The sequence below is a fragment of the Gambusia affinis genome, linkage group LG21 (genome assembly GCF_019740435.1).
Source record: "Gambusia affinis linkage group LG21, SWU_Gaff_1.0, whole genome shotgun sequence".
Taxonomy (NCBI): Eukaryota; Metazoa; Chordata; class Actinopteri; order Cyprinodontiformes; family Poeciliidae; genus Gambusia; species Gambusia affinis.
Window position 1 is genome coordinate 17508208 of NC_057888.1, and position 15000 is coordinate 17523207.

The 15000-nt window shown below is 41.1% G+C and overlaps 2 protein-coding genes and 1 non-coding gene across 4 annotated transcripts; 1 reads left to right on the plus strand and 2 right to left on the minus strand.

The window, feature by feature from the left end:
• Window positions 1–1193: 1193 nt before the first annotated feature.
• Window positions 1194–2585, minus strand: rps20 (ribosomal protein S20). The gene is made up of 4 exons (XM_044104623.1): window positions 2367–2585; window positions 1797–1896; window positions 1547–1620; window positions 1194–1416 (listed from the first exon to the last, which is right to left on the minus strand). The coding sequence occupies exons 1-4, from the start codon at window positions 2568–2570 to the stop codon at window positions 1234–1236; spliced, it is 561 nt and encodes a 186-aa protein (XP_043960558.1). The 5' UTR covers window positions 2571–2585; the 3' UTR covers window positions 1194–1233.
• LOC122824697 lies at window positions 1687–1755 on the minus strand. Its single transcript, XR_006369545.1, has one exon. It is a non-coding gene; the product is annotated as a small nucleolar RNA U54 (small nucleolar RNA).
• A 1592-nt stretch (window positions 2586–4177) lies between the features above and the next one.
• On the plus strand, window positions 4178–14603 carry LOC122824258 (ankyrin repeat and SAM domain-containing protein 6-like). Of its 2 annotated transcripts, none has more exons than XM_044104637.1 (18): window positions 4178–4810; window positions 6197–6415; window positions 6492–6693; window positions 6987–7137; window positions 8512–8556; window positions 8649–8853; window positions 9642–9748; window positions 9825–9976; window positions 10930–11176; window positions 11273–11322; window positions 11630–11824; window positions 11918–12080; window positions 12159–12340; window positions 13298–13490; window positions 13571–13638; window positions 13741–13857; window positions 13955–14051; window positions 14148–14603. In XM_044104637.1, exons 1-18 carry the CDS (start codon window positions 4473–4475, stop codon window positions 14195–14197), a joined length of 2781 nt encoding a protein of 926 aa, XP_043960572.1. In that variant the 5' UTR covers window positions 4178–4472; the 3' UTR covers window positions 14198–14603. The 2 variants fall into 2 exon arrangements, with proteins under 2 accessions (XP_043960572.1, XP_043960571.1); XM_044104636.1 differs by having other exon boundaries at window positions 4179–4810; window positions 11270–11322.
• The last annotated feature ends 397 nt before the right edge of the window (window positions 14604–15000 follow it).

Below are 15000 nucleotides of genomic sequence, written 5' to 3' on the forward strand. Positions count from 1 at the left end.
ATGCATGTACTCTAGTTTTTCAGTCAGCGTCAGGCATGCAGCGGCAGTAAATTGGTCTAAAATAGCTTCCTATCTTCACCCACCCCTCAGATGGCCCTGCTGGTGTATAAATGTTTCAGACCCAGTTTTAAACCCATTTCTCAGTCATCTGAGAATCAACTCTTCCCCATAATTCAAGTGTTTTCCAATTTCATCGGTAAAATGTGGGCAAACATGCCCAATTCACATCGCAAATAGACTGCTTCACTGGAGTTTTTACTGTAAATAATTTTTTGATTTTTGGAAAATGTTTTGAATATTTGCTAATTATTCACTGCATTGATAATTCAAATAAACAATGTTCTATAAACTCGTAATAATGCAATACATTTCTAAATATAACTGAATGATTCCACAGGTGGAAGACTTTTACTGCAGGCCTAACAGTTGACTTCCATCTGGGCTCATATTACAGGTGCACCTTTGTATAGTTCTATGATTATGTGATACATTTTAACCATTTGTTGATTCATTTAGAAAGTAATGAAAACGTCAAATTAGAATGATTCTTTTCCCACTGCATCAACACTAAACTTTGCCTTATTTTTCAAATCTTCTTTATATTTCAGACATTCTTAAAGTTCTGTGGTTTCGTACACTGCAGTGATCACATTTGCCTCTATTATGCATTTGTATTTTAAAAATTGTAAGTCTTGTATGTTCAAGTTTAAATCTCCTCCTATTATTTTATTTCACCTAGTCTTGTGAATTGCCATTCATCAGGTTTTGTTTAATGACTGCTTTGGGTTTGCTTGTTTTTACTATGAATCCTCAAACTTTTCAATAGTAACACATGAAGATACAACGAAAGGATCTGAAAGGGGTTAACGCTAACCACAACACAGAGGATGATGCTTTATGTCAATTCTCCAAGAACCTTAATTACAGTATGGGTTTTCAATACCTGTGAGCTCGTTTCAAATACTTAATGTAATGAACCAGTTAAATACTTTGAAAACAGCATTCCCATATTTATATGTTAATTTCTTAGCTCATTAATGCCACTTCCATCCACACGTGTTAGTAAATCATCCTTTATACCAAACTGTTGAGCCAGTTTGAACGTTACAGGTTGAATACTTTCATACTCATCAGTATTTCCTTATTTTCTAAGAATTCTTAGTTCTCAAAAAAGTTTCGAACAAAGAAACGAGTGCGTTTTCTTTCAGTTTTTTATTGGAAAAACTGCACTTCTTATGCATCTGCAATGGTGACTTCGACCTCTACGCCAGGCTCGATGCTGATGGAGGTGATCTGCTTGACGATTTCAGACGGACTGTGCAGATCGATCAGTCGCTTGTGGATCCTCATCTGGAAGCGATCCCAGGTTTTGGATCCCTCACCACAGGGAGTCTTTCTGGTGGTGATGCGCAGAGTCTAGAGATGTGCAAAATAAAATTCAAGAATGCTTTAGGACATCCAGAAGATTTTCAAAGTTTCAGTAAAACTACAGGAGACAGTAGAGGAGAAAAAGAAAAAAAAGAAACAAATCTAGAAAAGTCTGCACCTTGGTTGGCATGCGGACCGGGCCCTTCACCTTCAGGTTCTTCTCCTTGGCGCCACGGATCAGGTCTGCGCAGACTTAAAGGAAAAGAAAAAAAAAACTTAAGATCTACTCAACTACAACCAACAAATATAGTAAAAATGTCTCAGCTCAGAATAGCGTATACAGTCACCATGATTAATAACTGTCAAATGTTTTCATCCTCATCGCTCAGTTTTATCTAAGAAAACACAAAGAAATGGAGACCAGCTACCTTTCTCCAGAGATTTCACGTTGCGGCTGGTGAGGGTGATGCGGATGCGATGGATGGCGACCTCGGTGTCAACCGGGGCCTTACCAGTGTCCTTAAAAGCCTGGAGTAGAAGAATAAGAAAGCTCAGACATGTAAACATGATTCATTTTTTTCTACCTTAATCTATGACAAAAGCTGCACTTAGAGTGATTTGTTTTTAGTTGCAGAATTACTTTCACGACTTTAATATTGTCCAATTCACACCAGGAAGAACTTTGGCTTTTAAAATTTCATTAGCTTGATTTGTGCTTCAATTTAAACATCACATTGTCTACAAACTGAATGCCATTATTAAAATTCTTTAAGCCGAATTATTAACAGCGACCCGAGGTTAATACTGAATCAGTTTACCAAGTTAATTGACATGTTTTAACACGAACAAGGACTGTTTTTTTTTATTCCACACGGCGGGAAGCCAGGCGGAATTCTTGCTATTGGTGGTAAATACATAGTTTTTTGCTTTAAATTAAACTACACAAATGTCATGCACGAAATACACATTAGATACGAGTATACCGAAAAAGAGCATACCATTTTAGTTATTCCTGACCGACTTAATCGGAAGAAATTCAAGCGATCAGCGGTGAGCCAGGAACGGACGCTACCAACGTGGTTAGCTCCACAGGAAAAAGGACGAGCCGAGGCCTGCTTCCTCCTTATGTCCTTTACATCCGGGTCTTTGCCTTTTCTTCTTCTTCTGTATTCGCACCACGGTTTACTAGGGGACAGGGACATCTACTGGCCCACGTTATGGTTCGTCAAACTTCCACAATATAACTTTCAAACTCAAAATCAGGAACAATTCCCCCAATATGAGAAAAAGTGACCGATATAATTAATCAGGTCTCACATTGTTATGTCCATTGATTATTGACTATGGATTTTAGGATTACTGTTCAGCGTCTCGCTAAAACTACGAGAAACGTAAACATTTCATATTTTTGGCAACAGACTACACCAAGGAGATTACAGGAGTGCAAAAACGAATCACAAAGAAAAACAGTTAGAGAATACTTTATATTATTCAGTACATAATTTTGATCATCAGAGAAAATGCTAAATTATGTTTGGGTTCGTTAAAGGGTTTGGAAATTTATATTATTTTCTGCAGTAATAAAAAAAAAACAACCCTGCTTTTAAAATCGTGTGTAGTTCTGTTTTCTTGTTGTTGTTTTTTCCTCGCTAAATAGTGAAATAAATATCCCAAACAGGTAAGAAAGCAAATTATAAAAGTTCGAGGTCAGTTTTTGTAGTTCCAATTCATATCACCAGAGGGCAGTATAAACACATATTTGTGTATCCCGAGGGAATCACCTGAATCAAGTCAAGGCAATGCAATTCAATTCATAAGTCCAGTAAAAATCAAACCTTCAGATTTGGAAAATAAAAAATGAAACAATAATAATAATAATAATAATAATAATAATAATAATAATAATAATAATAATAATAATAATAATAATAATAATAATAAAAGGCAACAAAGAAGGAGTAGAAGAAAAAAAAAAAACAATATTAAAACAATATTTTTTGCAGGTTTACTTCAGGAGCGACGTAACGTCAGGATATGATTGATGGTAAATGTAACATTTTTAGCAGGGCTGTTTAAGGTTATTTTAAGTGAAAGTAAGTTTAGATGAATGTCACTAGACTTAAAATAGCATAGTGGTGGATATTGACACATTAGGAGTAATTTAATGTGTTATGCATAACATTATTTCAGTTTAAATTCGAAAAGTTAAAATCAGAAACATCAGCGAAAAGCCAACTTTTTACGACTTCAAATATTGAAAATACTTGGTGTAATAGGTACATTTATTAATTTTAAATGGTAGAATTTTATATATATATATATATATATATATATATATATATATATATATATATATATATATATATATATATATATATATATATATATATATATATATATATATATATATATATTGGGCGCATGGGAAGATAAAATTTTGTTTCCAGTACTTTTTTTCTTCTTTTTCTTGCTGCGGGCTTGCAAACCAGCACCCCTAAGTTGGTTTGGGGTGCTGGTTTGTGCGGAGGCCTTTCAATCAGTTGCCTTATTTTCTTGTGCCTCGGGCAGCTACGTTTTAGTTAATTCCAAAGTTTCATATTTTTGGTACGTATAGGATGCATAAACATTTATGTTTTGTTTCTGTTTTTTCCCAAAACTTTACCAGTTATATGTAGGATATTAGGCATGCTTTAGGGGTTTGATAGACACGTTTCATAATCACAGAGCACAATTTCTTTCCAGCTTTTAGAGTATAATAATTTAGGTTTTGTTTTGAAAGCTAAAAGCGGAAGTAATCGGTTGTATTGAATACATCTTGATGGTTCTCAGACTCATTTACAAGTAACGGAACCGGGCAGTTCCGCGGCTGGTTGCCAGAACGTTTTTTATTAGGCAAACTATTGAATTTAGATTGAATGTAAGCTATACGGCTACTTTAACGTTTTTTTTGGGGGGGGGGAAAGAAGATTTGTCGTAAAGGGTGAACTTTATTTCACTGCGCGTCATTAGCTCCAAACTCAGGCCAAGTGACAGAGGAAAACAGTTTTCACCTCACCCTCGATGAGACAAAACTACAGAGTAATGGAGACGGACTAACGCGTCAAATGAAAGACATGAACTTCGGCGTCCCTGCGACTTCGCTGCTGCTTTTACGTGCCTGCGATGACGGGGACCACGAGACGGCCCGGGGTCTCCTGGAGCCCGGCGCCCCGAAAGAGTCGGGTCGGCAGAGCAGGCTGAGGTCAGAAGCGGGCTCCGAGTGCGCGGCCCCAGACGGGGTGTCTCTGGTACCGGTGGACTGCACGGACGAGGAGGGGAACACCGGCCTGCAGTTCGCCTCGGCCAGCGGCCACGAGAACCTGGTGCGGTTCCTGCTGCGGAAGGGCGCCTCGGTGGACAGCCGCAACAACTATGGCTGGACCCCGCTGATGCAGGCTGCGAGGTGGGGCTGCGGTCTGGAGAACCAGGATCCATTTAACATGGGAGATGTTCTTATGAGCATTCAAATTGGGCATTTTAATATAAAATGAGGAGCTAATAAATGTCACAACAAACGGGATAAAAATCTAAACTTCCCTTCTCTTTTTTTGTTATTATTTTAAAAGCTATCAGCCCGTCGTTTCTGGAAAGTCAGTCAAATTCACTTTGGAGGTAGTCTGTCACCCATCGCACAACGTCTTATAATCACCTTTTGATATAGGCTATAGTTGTTAATGGTATTTGGTTGTTATTTTCTTTGCTAGATAAAAGCTTCACACTCACATACCTCTGGTGACATCACACGAGGCATAAGTCACTGGCGTCTTTTCCATTGTCCATGTAATTGCGTAGTTTAACATTTCGAAAATAAATTGCTTAATAAAAACGCGGCAATTTTGGAAAAAAACTTTTTTTTTGCTAAACATTTGGACGCTAGGATGAAGTGATTTACTTTTTAAATTTTTGGCCCAAACGAAAGAGGTCTATTTCGTAAACCTGCAACGGAAACACTTTTTTTCGCATCACAAAAATCACACAACCGGAGGTTGCAACTGACGCAAACCACGAAGAAGAAGAGGGCAGGAAAGTAGTTGGAGAATAATGGCGCAGCACAGTGTGAACATGTGAATAATTGTGTTTCATATTTAATAGAAACACCTTAATTGTGAAATTGGTTGTGGTTTTTTTTTTATATACGTACATTAGCTGAATATTGGCAAGTTTTTTTTTTGCACATTTGTAATAGAAACACAGCTAAAGATGAGGAAGATATTTGAACATAGCGCTTCGTCAAAGTGTTCATAGCCACTGAACCGTTTCGACTTTGTCATTACAAACATGAATATATTTCTCTCAGAAATGTAATAGACAAATACAGTGAAGAAAAAGGGAAGTAGTTGCCATGGTTCCTGGATTTAGCTTCATCCATCTACCCATCAACATTCATGGACCCGTTTGCTTATATGTCCTAAACTCACCAAATCTTATTTAGGGTTGTCAAAGTACTTTAGACAAAACTTTTGAGATTTTTATATAAAAGCAGTTATGAGAACTCTAGTCTTTTTCGTCCACTTATTAACTATGTGTTACTTTGTGTTGGATTATCATTTAAAATGTCAATAAAATGTGGCCTAGCAAAGGGCAAGTGGTTTTAATTTAATTTTGATTTAATTAAAAGTGTTATTATTTATTGAGTGACACTTAATGACATTTCTGAAGACTCCTTTATATTTATGCATCAGTCGTATGCACACCCCTTCAAATAAAGTGTTCTCCTTTGTTTTTATGAAATTGTACAGGTTAAATCCATCTGTGACTAACTTAGCTGTTGTTTCTGTTTTCTGTGAAGGTTTGGCCACCTGAATGTCGCCCACCTCCTCCTGGAGAACGGGGCGGAGATAAACGGCCGCAACAGGCTTGGGGCCAGCGTCCTGTCCATGGCGGCCCGCGGGGGCCACGTTCACGTGATCAAGCTGCTCCTCGAGGGCGGGGCCTACGTCGACGACTTTGACCACCTGGCCGTGGCTGCGGAGAACATCTCTAACGGCAACAACAACAACAGCTGCAGGTTGAACACCTGACTTGTCAAACTGACGGGCATCTGGGGTCCTGACTGATTTGTGTGTGTGTGTGTTTCCCAACAGCACAGCTGGATTTGGACCTGCTGAGGGCTACCCAGTCGGAGGAGGAGGAAGGGATTTTATGGACATCACAGCTTTGATGGTGGCGTCCCAGCACGGTCACGAGGCCGCTGTCTGCCTGCTGCTGGAGTGGGGCTCTGATGTCAACTTTTCCCAGAAGACCACCGGCTGGGGGCCGCTAATGGCGGCTACGCTCAGCGGGAAGGTGAGGCTGATCTCACTGCTGATTCTGCACAGCTGACCAACAGGTAGGGCTGGACAAGAAATCAATAACAATATATATCGCGATAGACCAGTGCTAAATATCAATAGATAATACATCTGATAGAGTATTCAATTGTCAATGTCGACAATTATCAATCTCGACTGATGTAACACGCTTATATCGTGATACGTTTTTTGGTGATATCGTCCAGCCCTACCAACGGGTCTCTAGTTTGTCTGCGGCTTCATTTTGTGGCGCGGCGGGTTGCTAACTTTGTGTCACGTGTTCTGAAGGAATCAGTGGCTCAGCAGCTGGTGGAGCGCGGGGCCGATCCAGACCGGGTCAACGTTCTCTCCAAGACGGCCTTGGAACTAGCCATGCAGCTGAAGCAAAGAGACGTCAAGGCGTACCTGGACTCCATCACCACCGTCAGACCTCAAACGGGTAGAGCGCCACCTGTTGAGCTGGTGTTGTGGAGTGGCAGCCTAGAGGCCCATTACATTTTTCATAGGAACCTTTCTTGCATTCACTATGTTAATAGTATTTGAAATACAAGGCACACTTTAAATACAGTGTGTACAAATGCATCCATGTTTGTATGAATTCCAATTACACGTAGATATTCATATTACCTGGACATTAATGTCAAATGACCGAACAGTTAAACTGACAGGGAGATAAAAACAAAAACACACCAATAATCTTCGTCACCTACAAGTTTTGTGCGGAGCCTTTTTAATCAGCATCCATTTTTTTGTGAATTTCTGGAAAAATATAAAAACGAATGCCCATATTTGTAAAAAAACAAAACAAAACTCACTTAGCTTTGCAGTTATTGGCTACTTTGCGTTGGTTCACTTAATATCCCTAAAAAAAAAATTAATTATGTGGTCATAATGACATATGAGATGCAGGGTTTCCTCCAGAAAACTTGCTAAGCCTGGTGGTAGGGGGCGCTACAGCAGTCATCCGGTGGCCTGGATAATGCTGTGTTTTTGAGTTAAAAAAATATTTTAAGTTGATATTAAATTTGAAAATTTACTTGGAAAGTAATTACGTGTTATTAGCAACATCTAAACAACAACTATAAAGTCTCTTAAAAGGGCAAAGATTAAAAAAAAATGTTGCGCTTCAGTTGTTTCATCTTAATTAAATTTTATGTGTGACGGTAACTTTATTTGCTAAGGTTGTTAGCATGTGGTGAGATAAAGACAAGAAGTGGATATGGTGTTCTAGTGAATAAAAAAAGACACCTGACCTCAATCTCCCTATGTGTTCACATACTGGCCGTACCATGTTGCTGTTGTGCTTCCAGTCGCTTCACCAAAGAGACTCTTTAAACCATCTTTGGTATCAGTGTTGCTGGTGTATAAAAAGAAACTACAATAACAAACAATGCTCAGCCTGGTAGGGGCACTAGTAAAGCCTGGTGGCCCGCCAGGCTTATAATGCACATGTTGGACTTTTTCCTTCAACATTTAGTGTCCTGAACAATAGAAAAAGCCTTTACTTCCCATCTGATGTTTTTGTGACTCAGACAAAGCGTTGCAATCAACGTTAGCTTGACAGAGAGCCTTGAAATTCTCCTCATCCTGACACCAAACACACAAACCGTTTAGTTTTTTTACAGTCTTTACGGGTTTTTTTTTTTTTTCTTTCCTGTCTCTCCTTTTGCGCTCTGGTATTTCTGTTATTTCTGTAAGTGATAAACTCTGTTATCATTTGGATTTGTGTACATAGCCCCCCGCTGACTGAGCTATGTGGAGAGCAGCCAAGCAGGGCTGAGGTCTCCTCTGCTCTTCTCTCCCTCTTTCACAGATGACGAGAGAAAAAGGCCAGACGTGTTCAGCGCTCTCAAACTGGGTGAGTTCGCTTTTCCAGAAAACACTCCCCGCTGCCCCTCTTTTGAGTAAAGCATTCGTGTAAATGTTTTTCAACTGTTTCTGACGATTCAGGAAACTCCCAGCTCGTTAAAGACATCTTGGAGGAGGACCCGGCTCAGGTAAACTCCTCCAATCAGGATGGAGCGTCGCCGCTCATGATGGCGGCGGTGAGCGGGCAGTTGGAGGTGGTGCAGCTGATGGTGGAGAAGAAAGCCGACGTAGACAAACAGGACTCCGCTCACGGCTGGACCGCTTTAATGCAAGCCACGTATCACGGGTAAGCGGGAGGCACTGACTTACTTTAAATGGTGTTGGGTTTCGGTGGACTGATTGCACTTTTTGGGCATACAGACATTTCAGTGGTTGAAAATACAATTTCTATTAATTTTCTAGTGTAGCCAGAATTACTCAAACAACGGTTTATATTAATGTTTTAGAGTGTGTACATCCTCTCTTAATTGCGAGACTTTCTAAAGATTGCCAACATTTCCAAATTGAGCAAGTACCATGATAGATGGCGGCAGCCCAAAGGGATAAAAATAATAGCTGTAAATGTTTAGCCTTCCTGTTACCGCCTAAAAATCTTGCTTCTTCTAAATAGCGTTTTCCATCTTCATTTTTTCCTCTAATTTCATTAAAAAAACAAAAAACACAACAGATTGAAAATAGCTAGCTTTCAATCTTTTTAGTGCAGTAGCGGCATACACACAACCGGGTGCTTTTGTTAGCATCACCTGGTTGTGCTAGCAAAAGATTACCTTTGTTGGCGCCAGTCAACTTAAAACAAAAAACAAAAACACAAAATTTCTGACATCAACCAATGTTTCTGTGCATTTCCGTTACAAATAGGCATGTTACATTTTTTCACTTATCAAAAATGGTTGCGTCATTCATGCAGTAAGTTATCTGCTGCCCCAAACTCCCTCCATCTTTGGGGCAGCAGCTTCTCCATTGTTGGCCGTCACCAACCAAACTATCGTTGCTTCGGATTCAGGTTTTACTGCTGACACAATAATCACCTCTCCTTCTCTTTGTTGTGCTGCCTGCTCTCCTGCTCTCTCCCAGCAATAAAGACATTGTCAAGTACCTGCTGAGTCAAGGAGCTGACGTGAACCTGCGAGCTAAGAACGGATACACTGCCTTTGATTTGGTCATGCTGCTCAACGACCCAGGTAGAGCTGGATTCTGGATCCTGATTTGTCTTTTACTGTCTGATGTGCGTTTAATTTTTACTCCTCGTTTCCTCAGACACTGAGCTGGTGCGTCTCTTGGCATCGGTGTGCATGCAGGTGGACAAGGACAAATCCAAACACCGCGGCAGAGCTTTGATCAGCCGCTCCAAAAGCAGACAGTCCCTCAACAACATTCCAGTGCCACCCGATGACAAGGGAGGCCTCAAGGTAAAGAGGTTGATTCCTTTTATTTCTGGCTGAAACGTAATCTGATTAATCGTGATTAGTCGATTATTGAAATAATCGTCAACTAATTTGGTAATCGATTAATTGCTGGAGTATTCAGACTGTTAAGATATGGCATTTGCTGAAATAACAACACTCTGACAGCAGCGATTAAGGCAAAATTTAAAAAATATATATACATACATTTTGGTCTTTAGAGGAAAAACGTCATTTGACTGTAAATATGTTCTACCCAGAATTCATGGTGTCCTATTTTTAGCTTCACCTGATTCAGAATCTGTCAAATTCTCCCATTTAACACCATTTGGAAACATAACTGGAAACAAGAGTCAACAGATAACACCTAAACTCTACTGATGTTAAGTGAAGTAGAAAGAGCTTACTTAGGTTTTTATTTAGCTACAGATTTATCTTTTGCTGTTGTTCCATTTTAGGCAATGCAGTTTTTCTTTTCTTATTTAGAAAAAGTTACTGAATTATTTATTTATTTGCATTTCTTGAGCATATTTTTAATGTTGTATAAAATAAGCTTAAGTGGTTAAATGAGAAATCTGCAGAATGTGCCAATTTTTTATGATTAATCAATTAATCGCCAGAATAGTGGATAGAATAATTATTTACTAAAATAATCCTTAGCTGTATACCTACTGTTATACTAAATGTTTAATGTTTAGTTTTCTTTCAACAATGAGTTCATATTAAGAACAAAACGGACATAAAAATTAACATTACACATAAGCATGTTAGGAATGCTACATTTTTGAGATAAAAAGTCATTTTTTTAGTATCTGGCAAAAGTATTCACTGCACTACTTTGTGTACGTCTATCATATAAAAGGAAGTTTAAAGTTAGTGGTTGCGTTTGGGTGTAAATACTTCTATAAGGCAGTGTTGCTGCAATATTTTTTTTGTGTGTGGTGTCCATACCTTTGCAGTCCTGGTGGAGCAGGATGTCCAATCGCTTCCGGAGGCTGAAGCTGACTCACACCCTGAGGCACGGCCTCTCAACCAATCGGCTGGCTCCGTTTCCAGACGAAGCCGAGACTCCTCTGGACGCCACGATGAGGGCGGACGCGAAGGCTGCAGCTGTGCCTAACGGGACGGCGGCGGCGGCAGCTACTACTGCCGCTCCAGGAGTGAGTGACGTGAGCACCGCGTGGGCCGTCAAGACCAAAGATGCTGGTGAGACGCAGTAACCGAGGCGTTGTTGAATAGTTGACCATTTGAATTTTAATGTTATGTAGCATTTGGCCAAAATGAGTTTCTACCTTTCAGCAGGTCACTGCAGAACATCCTCAGAGAAGGACGACTCTCTGATAACCACATTGGTGAGCACGTTTTTGATTTGACATGAACAGATTCAAGCAGAAATCCACCGATCAGAATTTTGAGGAGCGGTTTTTTTTGTGAAATTTTGGCACTGTTGATACCAATTTGTTTTGTTTTTTTGTTTTTTTTTTTCCCAGAACCGGTCTCTGAGTATTTTTTCCAACATTCTTGCCATAAATTACTAGTTATATTAGGAGCAGAGGCATGTTTATACACTTTTTTTTTAGGTTTTCAGGGTCCAGTTTAAAGATTTCAGGGTTTTGATGCTATCGGTTGCTCACACCCTGCGTTTTGTTCCTCCCGCAGCTGAGAAGCGGCGCTCCTCTGACCCGGCTGCCGAATGACAAGCTGAAAGCCGTGATCCCTCCTTTCCTGCCGCCGTCCAACTTTGAGCCCTGGAACTCCGACCGATCGCGTTTCCTCCAAGACGGGAAGAGCGAGGCAGCGCGGCTGCCGATGCCTCCTCAAAGGAAACTCAACAGCAGCGGGAACTCTGACATTGTGAGGGGAAAGAAATTTCTAGCTCCCGTAACGACCATCACTCCCTTTGTCTACTAACCTCCTCTCTCTCTGCTTTTTGTTTTCCTCTCGAAGACGTCCATCAGTCGCGTTGTGAACCGGTCCATCAAGTTTCCGAACATCCCTAAGGGACCCTCGTCATCCTCGCCCTCTAATTCTGGTCACTACCACTCCCCCCACTCCTCCGGGGGGTCCAACGGAGTAGCGGGGATCAACCGGGACTCTCACAATCGCTCAGGTGCAAACAGACACATCACTCCATGGAAATGAGCTGAGGGTGGGCGTACCAATATTTTTTTTTTGTCACCTCCACCAGGGGGCAGTGCAGACAGTGTTCTCTCCCAGATAGCTGCCCAGCGTAAAAGAGCTGCGGGGCTGATAGAGGTGAAGACCCAAACGGCAGAGAAGCACCATAGCCCGGCTCCTCCAGCACCCGTCAGCCTGCCTGACATCCCGTCCAACCCGAGCCTGGTCGCCTCGGACCTCCAAGCCAGGAGGGTTTGGGCTCCTTTTAATTCTGACTTACAGCAGAACATCTCTACAGCTTTACAGTCGTTAATACCGTTCTGGTCAGAGGTTTATGCTAGTCTGAAGGAGTTGAGTGGCAGTGTTAGGTCCACCCAGGCGTTTTGCACATTTCAGTGGTTGCCACGGGAGATTAACGGATCTCTTAAACATGTGTTAAAGAATCAAGGCTACACTTCAGGAGTGTTTTTGATGAGGGAAAAACATTAGAACATGATTTAACGCTCAGAAAAGCCAATTTCACATAACACTGCCCCTTTAACACTTGCTGTCTGCTCAGATTTTCACATTGGTAGCATTCTACTTCTGCACTGGCCTCAGCCTTCGCTCTTTGAACATTTCCAGCCAATCATCCAGTTTACGTATCCAGATTAGTCTCGTCGGTTCTACTCGAATAACCAGCTAGAAACATTCCAGAGCCTTGTTGATGGCTATAAAAAGTTTGAGTTTATTAAAATATTAGTGCACAAATCTATAGAAACTCCACAATAATTTTGATCAAAAGAGAATATTATTGCCAAAGGGGCAGTATCATGTAAAATCAACATTTTTGAGTTTATGTTGTGTTATAATGTTTTTCCTTCATCACAAACATATATGAAGGGTTGCTTTGATTCTTTTATCTATGTTTGAGAAATCCTTTAATCTCCCGTGGCAACCATTCACCATGCTCTGCCTTTTCCACTCAGAAGATTCTTAAAGAGACAGAGGCCAATTTCAAGGTGTTACATTGCAAAGTCAGTTTTTGCTTAGGTTATTTTTGACATATGAAGCATTTTTAAAATAGCTGAAGTTAACATAGTTACTTGATTGTGCTATAAAATGACATTGTGTGCCACAATACCGCCCCTTTAAAAGCCCCAGATGGATGTGTAAGTCTTTTGGCCGGCACTGCATGGTAGCTGCTCTCTCATGTGTCCATATCTGTAGAAGATGGAGCTGAAAAAGCGATCGCAGTCTGGGAATTCGTCCACCTCCAAGAGCACGTCCCCGACTTTAACCCCGTCTCCGTCCCCGACGCCAAAGATCCCCGCCGGCCCGGGCGACTCTCTGTCGTCGGCTTCGTCTCACCCGCGCTCCAAGAGCAGCGGCGGCTCCAGCAGCGGCACCATCACAGACGAAGGTGACGGCTCTTTCTGCCGTCAACACAGACTCATCACATTTTCTTGAACCTCAATGTTGGTTTTTATTTTTCTCCCTCAGATGAGCTGTCTAGTATTTTGAAGAAACTGTCTCTTGAGAAATACCAGCCTATTTTTGAGGAGCAGGAGGTATTTGGTCTTCCTTTTTTTTTTTCCTTCAGACATAAACCAAACTTTTCTTTCGTTTTCTTTTCGAAGCAATTTCTCCTTATTTCTTTGTTTCTCTTCCAGGTCGACATGGAAGCGTTCCTGACTCTAACAGACGGAGACCTGAAGGAGCTGGGGATCAAAACAGACGGCCCCAGGCAGCAGATCCTAGCCGCCATCTCTGAACTCAATGCTGGAAAGGTGCTTTCAGCTCACCGGAGCTCTGTGTGCTCAGTTCAGAACTTCGCTGCGCTCTTGGCTGCATGTATTTATGACATTGGGTTCTGGCCGCCTCTAGGGTCGGGAAAGGCAGATCCTTCAAGAGACCATCCATAACTTCCAGTCGTCCTTTGGCAGCAGCGCCAGCAACCCGAGGCCACCAGGCCAGTCTCGGTGTAAGCACAAAACGATTACTGTAGACTTTTTTTTTTTTAAAAGAGCATTCATCACAACTTCTTATTCTTTGTCATCTTTTTATTTTTCTTGTTCAGCTCCAACAACTTGGATGAGGCATCAAGTTCGCTCCTCCAGCAAAAGATAACCTTATCTACATTAATCCCTATAAGGGAAACACTCCAGCGGTCCCTCCAGGAGGAGCGTGGATGTTGGCGACTCTTTGTGGAGGCTCCTGAACGGCGACAGAAATAAGTGCAAGAGGACCCGGCAAGCTCTCCAGTCGAGAGAGCGTTTTATGGGGCACAGCTGGACCAAACTGGGAAGCAGGGAGGCAGCCTCTGCTTTCCACTGAAGCATGAGCTGCTTGGGAAACGGGACATGGAAAAATGGAAAAACCGGGAGCGTTGGGACAAAACCCTGAGGTACACCAAGTAAATTAACAGACATTTTGTGATAAGAACGTGAGATGCAACAAACGTACCATAAAAGCATCGGTTTGATTAAGAAGTACATCGGTTGTGGGTGTAGAAATAAAAGATGCCTGGATTGTCTTCTATTGGCTCTGGAAGCAGCTGAATGGAAATGACTGAAACACTAAAAGGACGAAACTGCATCAGGTGGTCTAAAGAAATCGAGTCTTTTCATCATTATCACAAGGAAATTATTCCAACCTGCAATTATTTGCGGCTACAAATGTTATATTTATGATTTATGTAAAGAAAAATCACTTAATGCCGAGAGTGTGAACATCATAGATATTCAGTATGTCAAAAGAAAAACACATTTAAACTTCTGTTGGATTTCAGAGGGAAAATGGCAACCAGCAACTGTTAATTGAATGCTAATTGTTAATTGTTCACTGATTATCAGTAACTTTGGGCGGTTTATTCATACATACAGGTATGGAAACACAATGCCAAGAGGGAAGGACTTCAGCAATGATCTTAG

Excerpts from the sequence above, each read along its gene's own strand:
- rps20 (XM_044104623.1), bottom strand. The coding sequence starts at position 2,570 with ATGTCCCTGTCCCCTAGTAAACCGTGGTGCGAATACAGAAGAAGAAGA. Across the intron at positions 1,897-2,366 it reads GGTCAGGAATAACTAAAATG|GCTTTTAAGGACACTGGTAA; the intron begins GTATGCTCTTTT and ends CTTCTACTCCAG. Across the intron at positions 1,417-1,546 it reads CGGTCCGCATGCCAACCAAG|ACTCTGCGCATCACCACCAG; the intron begins GTGCAGACTTTT and ends GCACATCTCTAG.
- LOC122824258 (XM_044104636.1), top strand. The coding sequence starts at position 4,473 with ATGAAAGACATGAACTTCGGCGTCCCTGCGACTTCGCTGCTGCTTTTA. Across the intron at positions 9,977-10,929 it reads ATGACAAGGGAGGCCTCAAG|TCCTGGTGGAGCAGGATGTC; the intron begins GTAAAGAGGTTG and ends ATACCTTTGCAG. Across the intron at positions 11,177-11,269 it reads CGTCAAGACCAAAGATGCTG|CAGGTCACTGCAGAACATCC; the intron begins GTGAGACGCAGT and ends TCTACCTTTCAG.